At 39.2% G+C, this 23,380-nt stretch overlaps 3 protein-coding genes across 10 annotated transcripts; 1 reads left to right on the top strand and 2 right to left on the bottom strand.

Moving 5' to 3' along the window:
• Positions 1 to 1,852: 1,852 nt before the first annotated feature.
• Positions 1,853 to 7,092, bottom strand: adprhl1 (ADP-ribosylhydrolase like 1). 2 transcript variants are annotated; one of them, XM_055044759.1, is made up of 7 exons: positions 6,555 to 7,092; positions 5,277 to 5,441; positions 5,065 to 5,190; positions 3,931 to 4,071; positions 3,670 to 3,797; positions 3,443 to 3,578; positions 1,853 to 3,255 (listed from the first exon to the last, which is right to left on the bottom strand). In XM_055044759.1, exons 1-7 carry the CDS (start codon positions 6,766 to 6,768, stop codon positions 3,086 to 3,088), a joined length of 1,080 nt encoding a protein of 359 aa, XP_054900734.1. In that variant the 5' UTR covers positions 6,769 to 7,092; the 3' UTR covers positions 1,853 to 3,085. The 2 variants fall into 2 exon arrangements, with proteins under 2 accessions (XP_054900734.1, XP_054900735.1); XM_055044760.1 differs by having other exon boundaries at positions 3,443 to 3,575.
• A 1,194-nt stretch (positions 7,093 to 8,286) lies between these two features.
• Positions 8,287 to 14,303, bottom strand: dcun1d2b (DCN1, defective in cullin neddylation 1, domain containing 2b). Of its 3 annotated transcripts, XM_055045018.1 has the most exons (8): positions 13,392 to 13,620; positions 13,028 to 13,272; positions 12,076 to 12,292; positions 11,814 to 11,982; positions 11,579 to 11,709; positions 11,406 to 11,488; positions 11,026 to 11,122; positions 8,287 to 10,231 (listed from the first exon to the last, which is right to left on the bottom strand). In XM_055045018.1, exons 3-8 carry the CDS (start codon positions 12,128 to 12,130, stop codon positions 10,152 to 10,154), a joined length of 615 nt encoding a protein of 204 aa, XP_054900993.1. In that variant the 5' UTR covers positions 12,131 to 12,292; positions 13,028 to 13,272; positions 13,392 to 13,620; the 3' UTR covers positions 8,287 to 10,151. The 3 variants fall into 3 exon arrangements, with proteins under 3 accessions (XP_054900993.1, XP_054900992.1, XP_054900991.1); XM_055045017.1 differs by lacking the exons at positions 13,028 to 13,272; positions 13,392 to 13,620 and adding an exon at positions 14,195 to 14,303; XM_055045016.1 differs by lacking the exon at positions 13,028 to 13,272.
• Positions 13,779 to 23,243, top strand: tmco3 (transmembrane and coiled-coil domains 3). Of its 5 annotated transcripts, none has more exons than XM_055045013.1 (17): positions 14,377 to 14,488; positions 15,361 to 15,491; positions 15,598 to 15,636; positions 16,182 to 16,485; positions 17,335 to 17,502; positions 18,169 to 18,348; positions 18,448 to 18,648; positions 18,748 to 18,876; positions 18,967 to 19,059; positions 19,627 to 19,813; positions 20,209 to 20,326; positions 20,421 to 20,616; positions 20,700 to 20,850; positions 20,957 to 21,036; positions 21,117 to 21,266; positions 22,237 to 22,366; positions 22,450 to 23,243. In XM_055045013.1, the coding sequence occupies exons 4-16, from the start codon at positions 16,228 to 16,230 to the stop codon at positions 22,348 to 22,350; spliced, it is 2,025 nt and encodes a 674-aa protein (XP_054900988.1). In that variant the 5' UTR covers positions 14,377 to 14,488; positions 15,361 to 15,491; positions 15,598 to 15,636; positions 16,182 to 16,227; the 3' UTR covers positions 22,351 to 22,366; positions 22,450 to 23,243. The 5 variants fall into 5 exon arrangements, with proteins under 5 accessions (XP_054900989.1, XP_054900988.1, XP_054900985.1 ...); XM_055045012.1 differs by adding an exon at positions 14,598 to 14,655 and having other exon boundaries at positions 14,399 to 14,488; positions 22,237 to 23,243; XM_055045011.1 differs by adding an exon at positions 14,565 to 14,655 and having other exon boundaries at positions 14,399 to 14,488; positions 22,237 to 23,243.
• Positions 23,244 to 23,380: the final 137 nt, after the last annotated feature.

The following is a 23,380-nucleotide window of genomic DNA, read 5'->3' as shown; positions in this document are numbered from 1 at the left end:
AATATGCTTTGGTCTTTGGAGATTGATCTCCGCATTGGTATATTCCAAAGAATATGGCTTGGTTTTCGAGTCGTCTACACTGTCTGTTTTTTTGGATTCACCTCCCTCTAAATTGATGGAAGAACATTCTAGGTTTCCCAACAGATTTCCTAGGGTTTCCTCTGATATCTTGTCCTGTTCCCAGTTTTCATAAACCTCCGATTTAATTTCCCTCATAGATTGTTCAGGAGAGAAATCTATACACGTGGACCTGACAAGGGAGCAGATTACAACTGTGGCTCTTTGCCAGTTTACTGGGATTTCCTCCTGAGGAAGAACTTTGCAGGGCTGCGGAAGTGACCATTCAGACACAGAAATTAAAGGAAGTACTTCTATCTCTGCAAATTCAACTCTTTGCAGAAGTTCAGCCTCTATGACTGAGATTTGGCTGAATTGTTCTGAGCCTTTATCCTCAATATCAACATCATGAACTTCACCTTTCATTTGGTCTAGTGAAAAGCAAATCTCTTGATCCAAGGACTCTGTTGCTCTCAGATGACTCTCATCTTTGTGTGAATTTGCTTTCGTTAAAATGTCTGCCTCCAGACCTGGCTTTTGCTGTTGTTCACTTGTAATTTTATTACTTTTTGATTCTTGCACAACAGAGTAACACTGCTGGCTCTCCCCTGGGTTCTGCTTGTTGAATGTTTGATCAGTCACCTGGTGTTTCCCTCCTTCAATAACAGCTACTTTTTCTTTTACTTGACATGCAACCCTGTCTCCCCCACAAGCCTGCTTGTGAGATAAAAATAGATCACTTTTCCTAAATGCAATGGCTACGTTTTCAAATCTCGTCATTAAGGAATTTAGGAGGATTCCTCTACCAATGTGTCCATGTTTGATCGGCTCTTCCTTCAAAGTTTTAGATCCCTGTTGTTTTTGCTCAGCCAGGGCAAATTTGGCAACAATTTCTTTCACACTACCATGTCTTTTTAGTCTTTTGTTCCTGGAGTCTGTGTTGTGATTTCTGCTTTTAATAAGGTTATCTTGACCTTGCACTCCCCTGTTGGTAGATAGAATTCCTACCGCCCTCTGATTGGTGCTGAAAGGTTTGGGCGAAGACCTTAAGAACTTAGATTGGAGAAGCTGGAATGTGGTAAGGCGCCGAGATGGCAATTCTGCTTTTGATTGACTTTGATTGACATTGCACCTTTCAGAAGCGTTGGAACTGCTTTCGGTTTCTGGAACAGTTTTTTTTGCCTTCTGCAGATCAGATTTGACAGTGTTTCTTGTGTGAATTTGTGATGCGGTGCTCGACTCTGGCGTCTCCATGCTTGTATTATCCTTCCTCCTCTTGAGCACATCGTGCATTAGATAATGCAGGAGACTCTCCAAAATCTCTCGGAGTACTGGTCGGCATTTGGGGTCTCTAAGCAGCCTCCTCAACGCACCAACATCAGGGCTGATTCCGGGTTTCCAACAATCTGGTCTATGGAGAATAGAGGACATGCAAGACTTTTTGAAACCGACACCAACATCCTTAGCAGCAAATTGGGAAGTGACTTTTAGAGCAAAGCAGTTTTAATTTCTCTAAACTTTAAAAGGAAAAATTTTTGACTTCACTTGCTGTAATTAACTTTGTTAATCAGTCAGTGAAAATCTCTGCCCTCTTTGAACCGTCAATTTCATTAGTTCTCTTATTACCGCAGCAAAAGCAAGAATTTAGGATTTAGATCACATTTGAAGCTGATCAAATGTCCCAGACTACAGTTCTTTGAACTGCGGTGAGGAGCTACCAAACAAGGCAAACAACTTTGCTTGAAAATCAAAAAAGCAAGCTTGAAATATATGTTAAGAGAGTGAGACACAGTCAGTCAGTTCAATTTGTTTTAATTAGGGGTGGGCTGGTTACCAGTATCAAGGAATACCAAGGTTTTAAGAAGTTATGCGTTAAAAACCGCAAAGCTCTTCTGTCATTCTGGTCCTGCAGTGTAAGAAATGGAAAGTAATTCATTGACTGGAGTTTTCTCTGTCTCTGTGGAGCATAAAGTAGCTGTTGCTGCACACTGCAGGTCAGCTGACTGACTTTTTCTGCTGGCTTAAAAAAATTGAAGAATTTAACTTTTTTAGAATATTTTAATAGAAATATACTTCCCATCAATTTGCTAAACTCTAAGAGCAAAACACCCAAAATAATATTCTAATCATATAGGCCAATTGCCAAGAGACCATTGAATTTTGAGTATTACACTCTGAGAATCCCATCCTGGCTGATACAGGATTTTTTTATTTTATTTTTTTTTATAAATTTTTAACATTTCTGTGGTTTAGAACAGTAATTACTAGTATTGTGCAAATATTTTAACACAGTACATAATCACAACTCGACATTCCCAACAGTTTTATTAATTTTAAACCAATCCAAATTGCACCATTAAGCTACGGATAGGTAAAAGGTGAAAAGTTAAACTTGTATATTTGAATTTTTTTCTGAAAATTTTTGGTTCAAAAGAAAATTTGGTATGCAAAAACCAGCTGCTGAAGCAGGTTTTCTCACACCTTCAACGACAGCACTTGCTCAAACTGTGAGCTGATTAGATTTAATTATTTTCTCTTTGTGCTTCATGTTAATAAAAGTTAGGTTTAGAAAAAATGCATCAGTCAGAGAAAGGAAAGATCTACCTTCCTCCATCTCCAAGTTACTAAAGTTAAAAAAGCAGAAGGTTTTTTCTTTCCCCACAACTCTGTCACTGGCAAATCAAGACAACAGTTCTTTTCAGCAAACAGCATGATATCTGGATTTATGAAAACTGATTACATATGAATCATAAGTAAGATATTCAAAGGAAAAAAGTCTGGCTAAGTCCTTTCTTTTAATGTTGCTACGCATCTTTGGTGAGATGTAATTAAACCTTTTTATAAAACCTTTGACAGATGTGTGGATAGTGGACAGAAAAAATCAAAGAGAGCAAGGAATGAGCAGTGAGAAGAGGACAGCATGACTCAGAAAACAAGTCAGGGGAATGAAGGAGGGTGTTGGGCACAGTGAGGAGTCGCGCTCAGTTCCTCTGACAGCCAGTAGAGTTCAGCTAAGTGAAGATCAGGATTACTTCTCTGTGCATTTCTCTGCAGAAGCAGCATTATAGAGTGCTTCTCCCAACTCCTCCAGCCGCTCTCTTTTGTCCAAATCCCGGTGGAGGTTCTGAGGAACCTGGCTCAGGCCGTTCATGAGGCCATAGAGGCAGCCTGCAATGAGGCCCGTGGCTTCGCTCTCACCTAAAACAACATGTTTACAGAGTTCCTTAACTCACATTGTTCTTCTGTCTTCACAATACTGTATTGTATCAATTGGAAATGCAGCGGAAGTTATTTAGAGCCAGCTAAAATGAAAAATTTTTATATTGTTTTGCTTTTTCTGGACAATTCTGTAAAACATACTGGTCTGCAAGTCAAAGTTTCTCACCTCCATGAAACATGGCTCGTTTGCACAGCTCCGCCCAGCTGCTTCCTGAGGCCAGAAGTGCATCGTAGGCAATCATGGGAGCATCATGACCTCTCCGCCCTGCCCGACCCTCTGAACTCCACCGCTTGTACATCTGCTTTGAGGGGGAAAAAAAGGGCCTGTCTCTGAAAAGGGTTGTAATCTGTTGATTTGATAGTATGAGAAATAAAGAACCCCAAAGGACATACTTTATCAGTCTCCTCTGCATCATAGCCATCAGGAAATGATGGTTTGTTTTGTCCTTCCTTGTCAATCTTTCGCTCTTCGAGGTAAAACTGCCACTTAGCCTCAAAATAAAACCAGTTTTCCTGGTATTCTGTGTGAACAAATGTAGAAAATGTACTTCTGGGATCACTTTTTTTTTCTAACAACATATTCTGATGTTTTTTTTTTAATGCATGTTTTAGAATTTGGTATTTAAAAAGATTAAGACTGAGCCAGAGTCCAACCCGCCATGTGTCGTATTGTCTTCTTGCAGTACTCCTCTGCTCGGGGGATGACCTCCATGAGCTCCCGGCCCCAAGTCACAAGAGGCTTCCCTTGGATTGCAAAGGATGCAAATAATGCTGTTGTCAGGGAGCCGAGGAAGCCTTAAGCCAAGAGAAGAGAGACACATCAAAAGTGACTTTGGCACTTCAGACTGTAGTCAAAGAATATTTCAGCACCTTCACAATTATTCATTTACTTAAATCTACCTGATTTTTTTCTCTTTTTTTCTTTTACGTTTTCACTTTTTTATTCTTTTTTTTATGGTCAGATTCCAAAAACCTTTAATTTGTGGCTTCTTTTTATGAGGTATAAAAATGAAGTCACAAAAAAAAATTGAATTTCTATCAACCACTAATCAGAGTGGGAAAGACAAGTGGACACTGCTTTTCAAGTAGAGCAGATTTGCAGTCATTGTTATGTGTCACGACACGGCAATAAATGACTGTTTGCCTAAACATAATCATCGTATCAGTCGTAGCTCTAATTTAAAATGTTTTGCACAGCTGGAACTGTGACAAATAAGGTTAGATTACAATCCTAGTTTGTCTTGATGCCGCACACAAACAGGAAGATAATACAGTAATTAAAACTGTATCTTAAGAGAACTGGTTCACTAAGTCGCCATAACAATCATTTCCATATGCAGACCGGCTATTTGCAAGGCTTGTCGGAAAAAGTGTTTGCTCTTCTGATATTACAAAAGAAAATGGAACCATGTGCTTTGGTCTAGTTCGACTGAGATTAAAAGATTTGTTTTCAAGTGGATCTTTGCGTAGGTTTTGAAACAAAGGATGAGTGTGTAAAAGTAAATGATGCTCATGCTAAGTAGAGAAACTACTCAGCATGTTAAAAGGATTATGTTATGCATAGAAAAGAAGCTGGACAAGAAGAGTTCAGAAGAGCGGACTCATTGTCTCTGAAGGCCAGTGCAGTGCAGTTTCAAGGAGCAGGTTGAACAGCTCATGTTGTAGGTTCAAGCGAGATTTTGGGAAACAGAATCAACAAAAGTAGATCTACCAAACAGTCAACCAGCAACACAATATTTGGCCTATCATTGCTGGTTCATTGGAAGTTTGAAATTGCCAGCACATCACCTGTTGGGTGGTTATGGGTCATTCTGCCGATCTCAATGCTGACCTCCACCAAGTTATCCAGTCTCTCAGGCTGCCAGTATCTCATACCAACACACATGGCTTTAGCTGCTGCTCCAAATCCAGACCCTGGAGACGGACAGACATTTTTTTTAAACTGTATTCATGTTTAGTTTATACCACACAAAGCTTCCTAAATCTTGATCTTAACCTACCCTTTTCATTGAAAGGTGTATGCCAAGCGAGCAGGAAGTTATGAGGTTTTAGGTGAACGCAAGGCTCCACAGTGCCTGGATCAGGAGCTCGTCCCTGGAGAGAGACCATGGCTTCCACATAGAGACGCACCGTCTCCCTGTACAAGTCCTCCAGACACCAGTAATCTAGACACACACATACACACAGTGGTTAGGAGTCATTCATGACTGGCATGCAGGGAAAGATAAGAGGGGCTGCAATGAGCTAAGTTTAGCCCCACTCCACCACAACACAGATTAGGACCAGAATAACTGTGGTCAAAAAACTATCACTTCAGCAAACTTTGAATTGTCCTTGAACATTGTATCTGTGATCTTTGCATGGAAGAAATAATCTACGAAGTTACTGACCGGTTCACGTTTGGTGATTTGGAAAATAGTCAATTACTTCCATGTTTGAGTTGCATCATCACATTTAACGGTCCAAAGGAACTGCTTGAATGATGAGATGATTCATTTGTTCTTTGATAAAGTTAAACTGTTCATCAGCTAGAAATGAGAAAAAAAAGATTTTCTTGTTTTAGTATAAATGTTCACATTTCAGAAATCTGAACTTTGAGGGGTGTGACTAAAAACAAAAGCATGATTCATTCCTCTCTATAAATTGTTGTCTATCCAGTTGGTGTCTATACAAGCTGGATGGTTGCTAAATAGGGATGCCTAATCTTGAAATATGTCATCACTATTTTTTCTCAGAACTATTGTGGCTACCTATTGGCTGCATGTACAGCCAAACATGATAGCAGTAGATTACAGAGGCCACTGATCCGCCATTGTTTAGAGGATCGACTTTTCCAAAGTAGTCTATTTTGGACTTTTTGGACTCTCGGCCCAGTAATATACTATATACCAAGACCGTGTCATGTTTTTTCCAAAGACTTCGATGCTCGGTTGCAATGATGAATGATGGCGTTTTACTTAGTCTTTCTAGATTGTTCTAACTAACGGAGTTTGACTATGCTGAATGTAGTGCAATAAAAAAAAAAATTATATACAAACAAAATAAATTTAAAACAAAAGCAAACAAAACAAAATAAGAACAGTAGTAAAGTATATTTATATGTTCAAAGGAGTGAGTTGAAGTATCCTTAATCCAATCCAATGTGCTTGGATGTTTCTAACAACGTGAAGTTGTGTGTGTTTGTGTGAAGGTGTAAGTGCGTTTTGCTGCTACAGCTTTCTCAGTGTTGACACAAACAAAAATACCACCATCCTTATTTAAATTAATTCTTCACATACCTGTTATGAGGGCTTCAGCTGTGGTCATGTGCATCAGCACTGCATCACTCAGGGGCCAGTTGTCAGGGTCCAGCTTCAGGGACTCCAGTCCCCCCAGAGACGCCAGCTCTTCTTGGATCTTCTTGCCTGACGTGCAGCTTTCCCAGCGACCCTTCCTGTAGCCCAAAGCATCACCAACGGCACCGAGAACCATGGCTGCTTTAAACTTCTCCATGCTGCTGGATTGTTCTCTTAATGGCACACCCAGCTCAAGTTAAGATAATTATACCCTCCTGAATGAATCTCCTTGTAGGTCTTCCTTCCACCTTTAACAGGTGAACGATCATGGGACAATGAAGGGAGACCAAAAGTCTTTTGAATTTCAAACCCTTCCAGCCCTTTTCTCCATATCTGCTACATCACAGCTCTGCTTACGTTCCATCTTCGAGGTTCTCCTATTAGTTTACCCAACTCACTTTGAATAGCAAGGCTGGGCACACACACGCGCAAACATGAAAGCACTGCATTATCATCCTCGGCTTCTTTGTCCTGGGCATCGGTGAGCTCAGCTGTGTCCATGCATCTCCTAAAAAGGCAATCCCTGTGGTCCCAAAGCTTGAACGCTGGATGACAGGCTTTGGAGCAGTAATCAGGGGTGGACACAGGGTGGAAGAGATGCTAATGTGCTGCTGGGCCTGAGCGCAAGCACGTCCAGCAGCTGGTGCTAGAGCTTATCGACGTCTCACCTGTCCTGTGAGAGGACAATGCACCCTCACACACAACAACTCACCTTCAAAAAACAAATTAAATCCAATCAACTGATTTATGAATTAGTGTATTCAACATTATTCTAATTTAATTACTTTTGTGTCTCACACATACAAGTAATATGCTTTTTATGTGCATATTTGTTGGTTTACTTTGTTCTAAGCCTATATTCAGACATAGCTTTACTAAGAGCTGATGGCGATGATATGTAGCAAGAATGCAACTTGATAAGCGACAACTGGTGTCAAGTTGAGCAGCTCTCTGCTGGCGTACCAGAGAGCTGTGATTATGTGGAATCAGTTTTTTTCCTCCGTCACATTCACTGCTGTTGTGTAATTTACATCCAACTTTGTTCGACCTGAACAGACACCTGCTGTCGCTTTAGATCTGCAATGGAACAATGTTTGCATACAGCACAAGGCGGCCACACAGTTCAGTTTTACATCTTTCCAAACACAACGTTGCTCATATACTACAGATCACGGAAAATAGTTGGGCTGCAAGTTCTGTTTTACCGGACAGTTTAGGTTCTCTCTTTTATACACAACACAAATCTAAAAATACACATATAAAGTGTGCTAGGCCAAAGGTTTAGTTCCACAAGGTATGCTTCATGCTTCTACATATCAAATTATTTCAGACAATATATTGCTTCCAAATTTGTTGGAAAAGTTTGGGGACTTTCTCTTTCTTTCTGACCATGGTGTGGAAAAACCTGATTGGCCAGTAGAGTGGCCCTGCTCTCAATTAAACATGAAGGATGAATTCGAGCAGCCACTGTAACCTAGGTCAGTGTCTGACCTCAAAAAAGCATGAATGTTCAAAGAGTCATGTACACATGATTCAAAGCCATAGGGAAAGATGCAAAGAGTGAGCCAAAATCTCATGCCACTTGATTTCATACGTGGCATGTATGGACGCAGATCACTGATAGTGCAAGTGCAGTGACAATGCACATCTATAGCAAAAAGAAAAACACACTATATTGACTTTTTTAAAAAATTTTATTACCATTGCAACTGAGAAATGCTTTTGATCCATTAAGAGCTACTTTTTTTCACAGCCAAAATAACACTGTTTAAATAAGAAGATTCAGCGACACATTTGACAAAGACAATGTACCGATGAGCCACCACGAGTACAATACATGTGTACCATAAAATACATACGTATTGTACTGATTGCGAACAGATGTTTTCATATCTCCAGTTTCATATTTCTGACTGGTCTAAATAAGTTACATTTGTTTTTTGTCTTTTTTAAACAATGTTTCATTGGATCAACTCTTGGTCAGCTGATGTGATGAAAAATATGGCACTTGATTTGGATTTAATGTGGAATAAATTCAATCGTTTGGACTAATATCTATAATTTCACTCAAACTATTTTTGAACGTAACCTAAAACTTAACTACTTTACAGTGCATAGGTGCTCTGCTATAAAATAATGCATAATCCTCATTGACAAAGTATGGCAAAGGTTATGTTGTGGTGACAGCAGTAACCTGTAAAAGATGGAACTGGGTGAGCTCTGATATAAGAACAGGACGACACACAGTGCTGGTCCCTGAGCTCTGCATCCTGTAACACTGCATTTACCATATGCATCAGTAAATCTGATAATGCAGTGTTGCTCTAACTGCAATAAACAAAAAAACAAACAAAAACCCCCAAACCCCAAAATCCTATGTAGAATTTGCCTATAGCACAATTAAAAATGCTATAAACCTCAACCACCACTAGATGGCAGTCCAACAACCCAATGACCTTTTGATATGAGGCAGCGCAAACCTCAGTGTAAACGTACATTTAAAACACTCTTGGGTGTGCGAACCATATTTTAAAAAAGTTGAACTTACTGTAATGTAAACTGAATAGCTCTGTACTTGTAAAAGTGTTTATCAGTGCAGTTTGAAGAGGTGACAAGGCTTCACCTGGGTAACTGAAAACAGTCCACATGCAGGTTGAAATTCAAGCTCTTAGGCACTGCAACGCCAACCCTAAATTGTGTAAAGCTTTTTTCATGTTCCAAATGGAAAACAGAAAAAGCTTTGTGTGAACATTTAGATTCTAAATGCCATTACCTGTCTTGTGCAAGCAATGTGAAGATCTCATCTAGATTCTCATTTTGATGTGAGCTGGATTTTAGTCATTGTGGCGACCTTTATGCTGGTGCTGAGATCAGAAAAAGTGATGCTTCATCCAGTCATCGGACTGGGTGTAAATAGTGTATCTGAACATTTTCACTCTCACTTGGTGAAGGTGAATGTTGACTATGTGACATCTCAAAGCAAAAAAACAGCTTTTGTGCAGAAGGCGACATATTTTACCTCCACCCAACGCACTTGTACGGTGACAAACACATATTCTCAAATTTTGATAACCTCGACTACATCAACCAGCTTCATACTAACTGACAGATCAGCCAAACCTTATCACAATGTTTCATTCACACCCACAGGACCTTAAAAGCCCATTTTAGTCTGGCTGCCTGCTTTGCTGAGCGTGCTTTGAAATGAGTCTACAGTGGCAGTTCAAATCTACCACCATTGCAAGTGTAAGGGATGAGTATCAGTTAACTCATCAGTTTCATGAAACATTTCCAGCATCTGTCCACAACAGCAGAAAGTAAAAACAAAACACTTCCCTCTTCTTTTGGTGTCGCTTTTTGCACTGTTTTGCTTCTCCTCTTCAAAGGCCTCTTAGCAGCAGAATAATTATTGAAAATCTGCAGGCCAACCTACTTAGAACCTGTTTCTTTAGGCTACCATGTATCATAATCTCATTAATAAATAGAAAAAGATGGAAGAAAGAAAACGCCATCCTCCATTTGGTGAAGATGCGGCAAATATTACGTCATGTTGCGTTTATTTCCTGCTACAATTGGCCGAGCAAACTCCACAAAGTCATCGATGAGGACAGGCCAGGCACCTGAGCAGACAAAAAGGATAATATTAGTTGACATCTAAAAGTATCAGTTTGACAAGTGGAATACTATTACTAAAAAAATGCAGTGTCTTGTTAATACCTCTTGAACTTTCTCGCATTTTACAACTATCACAAACTTCAATATATTCACATAGAATGAAAAATTATCATTTTCTCAGAATAATCCTTTACTTCCCTTGCCTCCCAGTTCAAATATATCACCATTTATTGGTACGTTTGTAGCCGTGCCATTGGTTAGTGCCTTCATCTTTCTTTTTCTGTTAAAGGTCCTCATGTTCTCCAACACCCTGAGGACATCTGTGTTCATACTGAGATTAAATAAATTATTTCTCAGTCGCTTTGGATAAAAGCGACCAACAAATGTATAAACATAGACTACACAGAGGAGGACTCTACCAACAAGGCGACTTTCGAAGACAAATAGTTGCACAAGATCAGATTTTTAAAACATTTCTCGTCCAATTACATGTTGACCAATTTTATATAGAAATAAAATGAATATTTTGAAGTCTGTGGTTAGTGAACAAAGACATCTGTCTTATCATCTGTATTATATTATCTGAGATTAACTTTTTTTTTAAAGCTGAACATTTTCAGGGTGTTATTGCAAATACAAGTATCAGCACTACTTTGCTCCTTCACAAGGTTGCTTCAAGTGTATAATAACCCTTTAGTATCAGGGATCCATCCATATGGTTTCAATGCTTGTATTAGACAGATAAATGATGCCACAGCACCCTCTTAAACAATCTTTCCAGTAGTGATTTGAGACTCACCTTCTTCATCATAGTTAGACATATCATCTGCAATCATGTTGCCAAAGTCCAGGAGGAGGTTCCAGGTGTCTTTAGGAATTGAGCGCTTGTGATGCTCCTGAATAGAGGACAGGGAGACGACAGGGTAACCCTCTCTTGTTCACATTTCCAAACAAGAAGTATATACTATGCGTGGGGAAATAATCAATGGATTGCATCAAACACCTACCATTGGATTTTTTTTCTTCTTTTTTTAGTGAAAAACAAAATTAATTACATGGCACTTCTTAATTACAGTTAATTAAGACAATTAATTACAGTGCACAGCTAAGGCACTCCCATAAACTGCAAAAACCTTAATTACTACTGGGGGGACAAAAAAGCTAATCTTTAAAACTTACTTGCAAGAAGCGGATCCATAGATCTAAGAACTTGAATCGATCTGTGAGAACTAGATTCCAGTAAGCCACAGCCATTTCTAGTTCTGGAAAGAAAAAAAAGGTATTTACAAGTATTTTAGATTTATGACAGAAAATGTGACATTTTGGGATATTTTCCAACATCATCTGCTTACCTAAACCTTTCTGGCCCGGGTTCTTGGCAAAGCTGAACGTAAACTGGTAGAAATCTTTAAATTTTCCATTGTCTTTCAGATCTTGTTCTAGCCTGGGAAGGATGGCCTTGAGTTTTTCCGGACTATCACAGCTGAATAGCGCAACAAAGATAAATTACCGTAAATACTAAAGGTGTTCATATAATGAGCACTTCATTACTAAGTCAAATATTGACATTTTTGACATGGCTTTTACCCGAGCTCCACCATCCCATCAAAGAATTCCTTCCTGCTAAACTCGCACTGCGTTGCTGCTCTGAACTTCCAAGCCACTACAAGTATGCTTATGCTGGCTGGGTCCAGATTTAAGTCATCACAGAACTGCTGGATCCCATCGATGCCTATCTTGTTTTCATCGTGGGGGTCTGCAAAAAAGACAGAGGGAGCTTAGTTAAACAGAGAGAAAAAGTGTACATTTTTAGGGGACGAAATAGTGTGCGAGTCTGCCTAACACTTGCCTTTGTATCTGTTGTAGAGCTGTTCAAGCTTCTTGCGGTCCACTGAGGTTTTCATGGGTTCTTTATAGTACAAGTCTGGGTTCTGGAAATAATTGTCAATGGCAATTTCTAGTTTCCAGTCATTCTGAGTCAGGCAATGTACAGCTGTTTTGTCCCCTGCTTGCGTGACAGAGATAAAGTGGCGAACCTTGTCCTTCTGTGATGATTTCAACTTGTGCTGCCAGGGAAGTAAACACACAAAGAAATAAATACTTAAATATATTTACTGTCTGTGCCAAGCTTTTGAAAGGGGATGAGATTTTGGTATAGTCCAAATCTGCTTTAAATGCAATCTTCATGCATAGGTTCTTTTCAGTGACTATGTTACTTTGCCACATATTGATTTGGCATGGTTACCATAAAAGTTCAGGTAATTTCTGTTTAAATGAAAACATTCCTACAAGTTTTTTTTGTTTGTTTTTTTTAAACAAAACTGTTTAAGAAGAGAAAATATACAAACACAAACAATGTTAAAACTTCACATACATTGAACAATCTTTTGTAAAACTGCATGTGTAAAAAGATATTGTATGGGTGGGACACAAAAACTGGTTTTAACTCAGGGACACAGAGTTTTCTACATTCTATCATGCTAGAAGAGCATTAATGAAGAACCATATACAAAAAGTAAATGATTATAATTAACACCCAGCGTTACTGTGGACATGCATTTGAAGTTCCTGGTGCAGTTGCTTGCAAAGATCTGATTTCTAATCAAATCTAAACATACAGTAAACTATTAAGTCTGATAATTTTTAAGTGTTAACAATGCATGCCTAAAACTCAAACCAAGGGTTCAAACACTTCCAAGTTAGAGTTGTAAGAAAATTACTTCCAAAAAGCAGCACATAAATAACCCCATCATATTTTGGTAATCTCTAACAGATTGCACATCTCGGTGGAAGTAACCCACCGGATGATCAGACGGCAGGTTCTCTGTGACCCAGATTCTCCTGGGTAGGGGGCGTTAGATCTCACAGGCTCTCCTGACCCGCAGCAGCAACAGCAACCCAGCCGGGCCACCAACCAAAAGAGGAAAGAGACGAAGAGCGAGTGCAGGTGTCCGATCTCAAAATACCAGCAACTGACCTTCCATTACTCTCACATCACACTGACTGGCAACGCGACGCTGAGGACAGCCTGATCCCTCACATGGTGCTGCACCGTAAACATTAGTGACAACGACCCTCGACATGTTGAACGGGGGCTTTACAACACTCTGTCTCTCACTCGGTTTGTCTTTTTTTTTTTTTTTTTTTTTTTTAAATATTACCTACCATTTTATCACCAGCTGTTTTGGCCAACTTAATATCCACGATCTCATAGTGCGCATGAGCAAGAAGAAATACGATCCAGACCAAAAAATATTGGGAAATGTAGTTCCGGAGAAGTCAACAGGCCGTTTACTTTGGAAACTTACAAAACATGTTTATGTGATAATAAATAACACTTAGCAACAAAGCACTTTGTTGCTGTCTAATAAACGCCCCGAACACCGCCGACAATACCTACTTCTAAAACACTACTCTCCAAGGCATAGTTGACGCAAAGCGGAGTTGTTTTAGTTCAAATTGTGTTGTCGTTTAAAAAAAAATAGTCTCGCGCAAGGATTAGAATAACGTTAGCTGTCAGAGTTTGAAAAGGCATGAACGTCACCAGCGAAGTAACTGACACACCAGAAAAAACTACAACTCCCACTTTCACTACGACTGATAAAGATGTTTCGGAAGTAATCTGATGGTTGCATCGAACTTACGACGAGAAATTGATGTTAGAAACGTAAAGAAACAACTGCTGTTTCGGCTAAGGTGCATTTAAGTCGAACTCTACCGAAATAAGTTGTTTCCAACATTGTACGGTTTAGTCTGCTATTATTAGCAAAGCAAGTGTTAGCAGCGGCAACGCTATGTCACCGTGAGAAAGAAGAGGGTGAACCCAGCTGGTTAGAGCTGGACTGACAGCTCCGACGTTAAATCAGTAAAGAACTAATGGTCAGGATTTGACAAACTCCAGGCCAGAAAGCCCAACTTTTATCCAAGGGGGGTTTGTTGAAGTTGTCTCAGAGACGGGTCAAACTCACCGTCGGTTCGCCCCCCCCCCTGGGTGCTCCGGAACACCGTCACGAGCGGCAGGACTGGAGGAGGTCGGAGTCAAAACATGAAGTAGGAGCAGGGAGCGCTTGTGCCGACGCTGGCTCGAGCTATGTGGCAGGGGAGGGGTGTCTCCGTCGGTGTCGGTGCGGCACAACCACGCGATTGTTCTCGTCTACTTCTTCCTCTGCCGAGAGGCAAGAACTAGGACTCTCTTCCGTGATAGTTGCAGCTCTACTTTAATCGTCCGTACGACACGTCAAACTGACGGACTGTGTCTTCTGGTATGTCTAATTTATATCTATGGCGGGTTTGAATGTATCTGCTTCTTAATGTCTCGGCTAACTTCTGTCGTTAAAGTTTTATCAGCAAACTAAAGACCTCCTGTCGTAGCTTCTTTTCACCAGCTCCTGTTCCAGCAGTGCAGCATCCATCACAATAGGGACTCTGAGTAAGAATGAGTTAAAGACGCAGTTTGTGATTTGTGAAACATTTATTTCAAAGCAAATGTGCCATTGACGTGTAAGGATTTGCACCAAAGAACTGTGAAATTTCATTTATAACTGACCTTATCAATGTTTTTCTTCACCATTTAATCAAACTGTGATTAAAAAAAATATTTTCAATCACATGAAGATACTGTATTAGTGATTAATATTTATGCTCCATACACTGGATATTCTGTATATATTGAATATATATATATATATATATATATATATATATATATATATATATATATATATATATATATATATATATATATATATATATGGATATTTTGAATTCAACACATTTACATGTGTGATTTGTCCTGTTTGTCTCTGTGTTGCTGTCTGATTGACTAACAAAGCAACACAAGATGTACTTGCCACACTGACAGGCAATAAAACAAGTGAGTCGCTTGTTTTATTGCATTATGTTTTCTGCTATGGTTTCTTGTCACATATTTAGTGAGCCGGAAGCAAGTGAATAAATGCCAAATAAATAAATAAGGAAACACTGATAAAGATCAAATCAGATTTTGAGGAGTATTGTTGAAAATATGTTTTTGTAGCGTATTTTCCTTTTCACAATCATAATATGTTTCATTGCACATGACACTACTAAAACCTGAAGTGACATGTTTGTGCTCTGATGTTTTTTCAATCTGCAGTCCACATCTGAACAACGGTGCTCCTGATCTCCAGCAACTCCATGAAAGCGGCAGCAGTTCAATTGACAGAAGGAGGAGAAGAGGAGGGATTCTGAAAGTTAGAAAATGTCAGCTTGACTCATGCTGTTTAGGTAAAAATCAACTGAGTTTAATGCATTCAGCTAAATGTTAATGATTGACCAATATAATCATAAACTGCCTCTCATGTTTAGTATTCTTCTTGTTTTGTCAATTTAGGAATTCGTGGAAAGACAGGTAGCACTGGAATGTAAACAGGTAAGGTGTCCTGTCACATCACTGCACTGTTTGCTATCATTTTTGTTGTGGCCACACCTTCAAAAAAGTGTGGATATGGTGTGACAGGAGATGCACATCCACCTTCTGTGTTCTTTTGAAAACACCCATTTAAAGAATAGTCAGAAATGCTAAAAAAAACAACCTTGTGTTATTTAAAATTTCTCAAACTGCATCTGATTTTACTGTTGCAGTTGATGATGGAAATTGATTTAAAGATACGGAATACTTATACTTTTGTTATTGGTGTATGTTTGTAATACCTGAAAATATACAACATATAATATTGCAACTTATACTAAAAACTGTCTCTGAAAATGATATTTCAGGAACATCATGTGTTTCTACTAAGCAGCCTTTAAAATCTAAATTGAAGTAGGATGAACTGTGAAAAATCTGGGCTGTATTTGAAAACACAATGTGTAGCAGATGCAAACATGAAGCTTCCACTATCAGTGTGATGAGTAGGATTTTGCTTCTAATGCTTTCAGCACTGTGCACTCTGTGCCGCTCTCTCCCTTTCTTAGGTCTGGCATTTCTCCTCAAACGCCTGACCGTAGTGAAGCAGTTTGGATGCAGGTTCTGTGTTGGCTGCTGTGCCTCGGCCTGACTGAGGCACTCGCTGTGCTGCCAAAGGAGCAGGTGGCCCGGCATGCCGTCAAGCTCTATCGGAGCAAAGCGCCGGCGCAGGGCCACAGCTGGGTGACCAACAACTGCAAGCGGCTGGTGGGTCTGATGCGGCAGAAGAATGTGGCCATCAACAAGCTGGCTGCCGCTGCGGCGGTGGTTGGGAAAGACCAAAGCCTTTCAGAGCCAGAGAAGCACTTCCAGGTATCACTCTACGAACCACTGGATGGTCCTTTTTTATTATTATTATTATTGACGTCATAATCATGTTGGAATTAAAATGTATTCAGCTTGTTTTCAACACTCCTTAGTCTTTGTTTTAGTCGAGGCTGAAGGAGGATGGATAGCAAAACAAAGCAGACTAAACACTCATGTATATAAGCAACCGAAGCAGGAATTAAGCCGAGATAATAACCTGTTAGACAGTCAATACAAGGGAGGGGCTTGGCACTATGTTGAAATATCACATGCCCATTCATTTCATAGCAGAAGAAGTAAGCATACCTTAAAGTCAGTTAGGTAAAACATGTTATAAAATGGAAACCACAACTTTATTTCTGAGTCAAGGAATAAAGTGAAGCTACTTTTTCCTGGCAGATGTGTGAAAAATCTCTGCTGTTGTTTTAATGTTTACATTTACTCAAATGACTTGATCAGAGCTCTATCTGACCAGAAGCGTTTATTAGTTTTTCCTAATAAACTCTTTGTTTATTAGGAAAACTTTTTCTGTAGAATGACTTCACAATCACATGAAATTATCTCTAGCTAACTGATGTTTCAAATGTCCAAAAAGTCTAGAAAAAAAAGTAAATGTATTTCTACATATCAATATTTTTTTTTCTGAAAATTTGGTGACAAATGTTATTAATTTGCTTATTTTATTTGTTTATAACTGGCCAAATAGCCTTTTTGACTTGTATGTTGAATTGATATATTTTAAGATTAATATCTAGATATCCTATTCATGAAACGTACCACATCAAGATCATGTAGAATGACATTAGTTTATGATTTTCTTCTCTCTTTTTTTTATCTTTACTCATTTGCATTTAGGTTCACACTCTGGAGGTTTTTCAGAAGGAGCTGAATGAGAGCGAGCACCTGGTGTTCCAGGCGGTGCACGGCCTGCAGAGGGCGCTGCAGGGAGACTACAGGGATGTGGTCAACATGAAGGAGAGCAGCAGACAGAGGCTGGAGGCCCTCAGAGAGGCAGCCATAAAGGTAAAGTAAAGTCTGCAGAGTTTTATGGATCCTTTAGTTGCAAGTAAATGCATATTGCTTCTGGTTGACTTTCCTAACGGCATGGCAGCCATCTATCTACGCTGCAGCCTAACAAGCCAAAGACAAGGTGAAAACAACATTCCACATTTTCTTTGTGATCAATGCAAAAATGTGTGAGTTCGCCAAATTTAAAAGACTTTGTCGTCTCAGTTGAAAAAAACAAAAACAAGATATGATCACTTTTCTCATTTCAAAAATAGATAGAACATTACTAGTGTCAGAAGTTGCAAGCATTTTGCATCATAAACACATAAAGATAATTTTGTTTTAGATGTTTTTAATCAGATGAAAGTTGAAATAAAGCTTTATTTTTCTGTATGCTTAGTCCACATGTTTTCCTTTTGGTTGTTTTTTCTCTAAAGATGAGCACAAATACAGCATTAGATTACAGAAAATGTGGCAGATTTGCCCGCAACAAAAAAGTCTGAACTCATTTGAAGTTCACTTTTAATATATGTGTTTCTGAAATTCAGTAGAATAATGTGTTGCAATCAGGCGGATCAAGTTTTTTTAAACATCTACTCGCGACATGAAAAGAACTTTGATTCTTCAGTCTTTTTTGCCTATAAATTAGTGTGTTTGTTGGGCTGTGCTGTTATATTTCAGGAAGAACAGGAGTACATGGAGCTGGTGGCTGCAGAGAAGCATCAGCAAGAAGCTCTTAAGAGCGCTTTGGCCCAGAACAAGACTCTGTCCATCTTGGAGGAGATCTTAGAGGATGTCAGGAAGGCAGCAGACCGCCTGGAGGAGGAGATTGAAGAGCATGCCTTTGACAACAACAAACAGGTCTGCTCAGTTTGGCTGCTAAGTTTCAGAGAACGTGCAGACTCAGTTATTGTTATACCCAGAACCAATAGTTATGCATATACACTCTACTTCGTGTAGATGAAGGGAGTGAATGTCGAAGCAGTGCTAAGAGTGGAAGAGGATGAGGAAAAAGGAGGGAAAACGAAGAACAAATCCACACAGAAAGAGGTGGAGGATGACTTGGGGCTCAGCATGCTCATCGACTCTCAGAATAACCAGTATGTTCTGACCAAACCACGAGACTCCACGATGCCCAGAGCAGACCATCACTTCATCAAGGTTAGTCGCTGTTTTCTCCTCTAATGATCCTGGTTTTACCCAGGCTGTAGAAGAAGTAGAAAGACTGCATTCATTGGTTTTAAATGAATTTATCAACAGGACCTGGTTTCAGTGGTGATGCTCTCTCTGCCTTGTGGCTGGATTTGCACTCTGGTGGGTCTTCCGCCTATGTTTGGATATATCATCTGTGGGGTCCTGCTCGGCCCTTCTGGACTCAACAGCATCAAGGTTTGTGTCTGTGCGTCACGTCTACAGTAGCCTAAAGAACAATGTCTTTTTGCTGAGCTGTAAAATCACGACTGGCTTTTCTTCTTGCAGTCCATAGTTCAGGTGGAGACTCTGGGGGAGTTGGGAGTGTTCTTCACTCTCTTTGTGGTGGGACTGGAGTTTTCACCTGAGCGCCTTCAAAAGGTAAATGAGAAAGAGTTTGGACCAAAACCTGATGGTGATGATTGCTTTCTTCAGTTGTTTTACTTACTGCCGATTATTCTTGAACAATGATAAGCAAGATGTTGCATCTGCAGCGATGCTAGTTTTATGTCATAACATTAACATTGTGTCATCTGGTAACATAAATATATCATAATGAACTACACATCAAAGTCAGTATTTTATGCGAGAGTGAAAAAAGTAGTTTTATGAATACATTTTGGAGTTGTTTTAATTTGTTTTCTAAATAAAAAGCTGAAAAGCTGAAAAATGTTTGTTTAGCCAGGTGAGTCAAAATTTTGTAGCACCTTGTAGTGTTATTTAGAGTATGTCCGGACCAGCTTTGTGGATCTAGAGAATGTAATTTTTGCCCAGAACATTGGAATATTATAGAAATGAACGTACTTTATATAAAGACAAATACAAGTTCTCATTAAATGAGGAATTGAAATATATTAGAAGAAATTCCTTTAAAGTAGAGAAGTACTGTTAGCTGTCTGTTTTGGCGTTTGAAAGAAGATGACTTCTTCTTTTGTTATGTGTGTTTAGGTATGGAAGACCTCAGTTCAGGGGTCATGCTACCTGAGCCTGCTGATGGTGGCGGCCGGGTTGTTATGGGGTCAGCTTCTCCATATTCGCCCCACCCAGACGGTCTTTGTCTCCACCTGTCTGTCCCTGTCCAGCACTCCACTGGTGTCACGATTCCTGGCAGGGGGAAGCCGGGTGGAAAGAGAAGGTTTGTAGAAATGTCTTTTTTTTATTATTATTATTTGCTGCATACTTTTATATGAAATTGTCAACAAAGGGTTGGAGAAAAAGGCTGACCTGTTGACCATATAGGACGTATTTAAATCCTTTGAATTTGCGAAATCCTGTTCCACTGTTAAGCTTTAATGGTTTTTCGCAGCTGGTACAATCTATTTCACATGGGTAATTTTGACTTGGACAGCTAATAAAATTCTCTTTATATTCTAGTTTTTTTCTGATGACTTTAAAATATAGAGCCACAAAGCTAATAGAGAAAGTTTGACATCATCAACTCAGAAATTATTTCCTCTAGTTACTGACTGATTCAATGTTTTAAACAGTGGTATGCGTGTGTGTGCGTGCGTGCGTGTGTGTGTTTGACAGGTGACCTTGAGTACAGCAGCGTTCTCCTCGGGATGTTGGTGATGCAGGATGTCCAGCTTGGCCTCTTCATTGCTGTCATGCCCACTCTGATCCAGGCACAGAGTGGAGACTTGGACAGGTAAGGAAGTTGTAATTTATTGTTTCCTCATCATAAATTCCTCCTTCTCAAACTTACAATCCTGTAAATGTTTTGATTCCTCTGTTCGAACCAGCTTTCTGTTTGGAGGTCTGCGAGTGCTGAAGCTCCTGGCTCATGTCCTGGTGTCGCTGGCTGCAGTTTTTTTGCTTTGTTTGGTGCTCAGATCCTTCCTGATTGGTCCGTATTATAAGAAACTCCACGCTGAGAGCAAAGGCAACAAGGAGATCCTGGTACTGGGGATGACAGCGTTTGTCTTTTTCATGCTGACGGTACGATTCAAAGAAATTTGGTGTGACTTCTTTTGTACGATCGTCAACTTGAAGTCCAGAGGCTGATTTGTTTGGTATTTTAGGTTACAGAGTTTCTGGATGTTTCCATGGAGTTGGGCTGCTTCTTGGCTGGAGCTTTGCTTTCATCGCAAGGTCATATGGTCACAGCCGAGATCATGGGATGCATCGAGCCAATCAGAGACTTTCTCGCCATCATCTTCTTTGCCTCTATTGGTTAGGCTGAATATTATGATCTTTCTGTGATATTTGCTTCATTTTTTTATAATTTTCACATATAGACTGTGCTGAATCCTCCTCTTTTGTCTGTTTGATGCTGCAGGCCTTCACGTGTTCCCTACGTTTGTGTTGTATGAGCTCACCATCTTGCTGGTGCTGACGCTCACACTCGTCATCATGAAGGTTCAGCAATTCCTTGTTTTTGTTTTCAGTCTGTCCTGATGAAGTTTCCTCATCTCCTGACTTCTCTCATTTTGCTCCAGTTTGTCATGGCCGTGTTGGTGCTGTCCACCATCTTGCCTCCGAGTTCCCGACACATCCGGTGGATCGTCTCAGCTGGTCTGGCGCAGGTCAGCGAGTTCTCCTTCGTCTTGGGGAGCCGCGCACGTCGAGCCGGCATCATCTCCAGAGAGGTGAGTGATGAGCTGGATGAAATTCCGGTCTGTTTAGGAGAATTGCGTCAGGTTTTTCTCGGCCAGTTTAGACTTATTTTTAATTCTAAAGACTGTAAGTAGGTAAACAGAAAATTGTCAATTCCTGGCACAGAGTGAGTCCAGAGCTCACTCTGTACAGAAAACATCCAACAAATCAGCTGAAAGGAAACTTGAAAACATTGTGCTTTTTTAAAAAGTTTTCTGTCTGATAAGTGTAGACAACAAAAACAACTTTAGTGCTTAGAAAATGACCACAGGTAGTCTTTTTCTTTGCAGACTACATTTCATTTATGATTTTTATGCTTTTCTTAGTTTCTGTCAGCAAAATAATATATTAATGTTGAGGCATAATTTAATCTGCCGGTATTTAACAAGACTTGTCACAAGACTTTTATTTTTTGCATCATTTAAATAATGCCAGCTGATGCATTTTTTATTATGTTTTACAGTATGTGAATTATAAAACTGAAATAATTCACAAACATGAATTATTTCAGTTTTAATCTGTGTGAGCTGAATCTTTACAACGTGGATTCAAGTGTGAACTTGCACTAATCTGTTAATAACAACAAAGTTAGTAAAATGCAACACCTGAAAGTATCAATTCAAAATTTAGATGATATGTTTAGATCAACTAATACATGGTTTTATGAATTTAATTAGCTTTAAAAGTCGTGCTGGTACTTAAAATGTTAACATGTGAACGTCTTGCTATATAATGCGTGTCTTTACTCAATTAAAGTGATTAAGAGTAGAACTCTGTAAATGTTAGAGGATGAATTTATATCCGAGTTAAAGTTGAGGATGGATTTCCTCGTTCTTTCTCTTTTCTGTGGTTGATCACTGTGTAGATGCACTCCAAATGCAGGAGGTCAGCCTTCGAGCATTTAAAGCAATGTTAACAACTGAACCGCAAATGCTGAGAGTAAAACTGCCTGCCTCTGTTCAGGTGTACCTGCTGGTCCTCAGCGTCACCACCCTCAGCTTGCTGCTGGCTCCGCTGCTGTGGAGAATCACGACACACAAATGGGTTCCTCGCCCCGAACGCAAAACGGTCACGTGACCACACCAATATCAGGGTTGAAAAAAAAAACATCTCTCTGTGACTTTACTAGAGCTGGTTGCAATATCACATGAACTCTTACTTTTACTTTTTTTTTAGCTGGATTTCATCTGCTTCTAATCTCTCATCCAACACTACTGCTGACCATAATAGTAAATAAAAAAGAGAAATTCTTAAAATAATTCCACTGGAAGATGTTTTCTTTAATACTTAGACTGTTATTCATGTCTCTACAGAATGTTTTTTATTACATTTTATGATGCTGAGCTCAAAATCGTCTCATTTTGCACATTAACTTTGAAAATCCATGGACCAAATCTTAACAGTTCTCCACATAAATGTTTGCTTATTTATAGTTTTTCTTTATAAATGCTGACATTACTGTTTGTGATTTCTCTGTTGTGAAATTACAAACAGTGATCAATGGTTTCAGACCCTGCCTCAGGCTGAAGTCAAAGATCTCTCCTGATTAACGTTAATGGTACTTTGGTTTAATATCATCCTTTTCTTACTGAGAGTTTCAGAAAAACTGACTAAATCTGCCCAGAAATCAAGTTTTGGGTTGTTTTGTTTGCTACTTTGTAATGCACTAAAACAACAAAGGCAATGCAAATGTTTCAGTAGAATTACGTTTGATAATTTATTATTATTCACCGGTGTTATCTGAAGAAAAAATGCCAGCACTCGTCCTCTGAATGTCAAAAATGATGGAAGAGCTTTTACACTGAAATGTAAATGTATGAAAACATGTGCAATGTTAATATGTATCACCATCAGACAATACTGTTGATATTTATTAGTTCCATGTGTTCTATTTGTGTGAAGGTTTTTTTTTTAAATTGAAGTTTGTATTTTATTTCTGCTGTCATTAAAATTTTTTATTCAGACTGTCATATGTTTTGCACTTACTTGGATTTATATATCTTTAGTAAAATAAGATGACAAATGTTATTTTCTTTGAACTTTATTTGTTTGTCTGAATAAAGTGTTCATCTTTGGCTTCACAATATTAATGAAAATCAACATTCCT

Source organism: Poeciliopsis prolifica, unplaced genomic scaffold (assembly GCF_027474105.1).
Source record: "Poeciliopsis prolifica strain line A6 unplaced genomic scaffold, Auburn_PproV2 SCAFFOLD021, whole genome shotgun sequence".
Classification (NCBI taxonomy): domain Eukaryota; kingdom Metazoa; phylum Chordata; class Actinopteri; order Cyprinodontiformes; family Poeciliidae; genus Poeciliopsis; species Poeciliopsis prolifica.
This window is presented reverse-complemented; position numbering and strand designations above follow the sequence as displayed.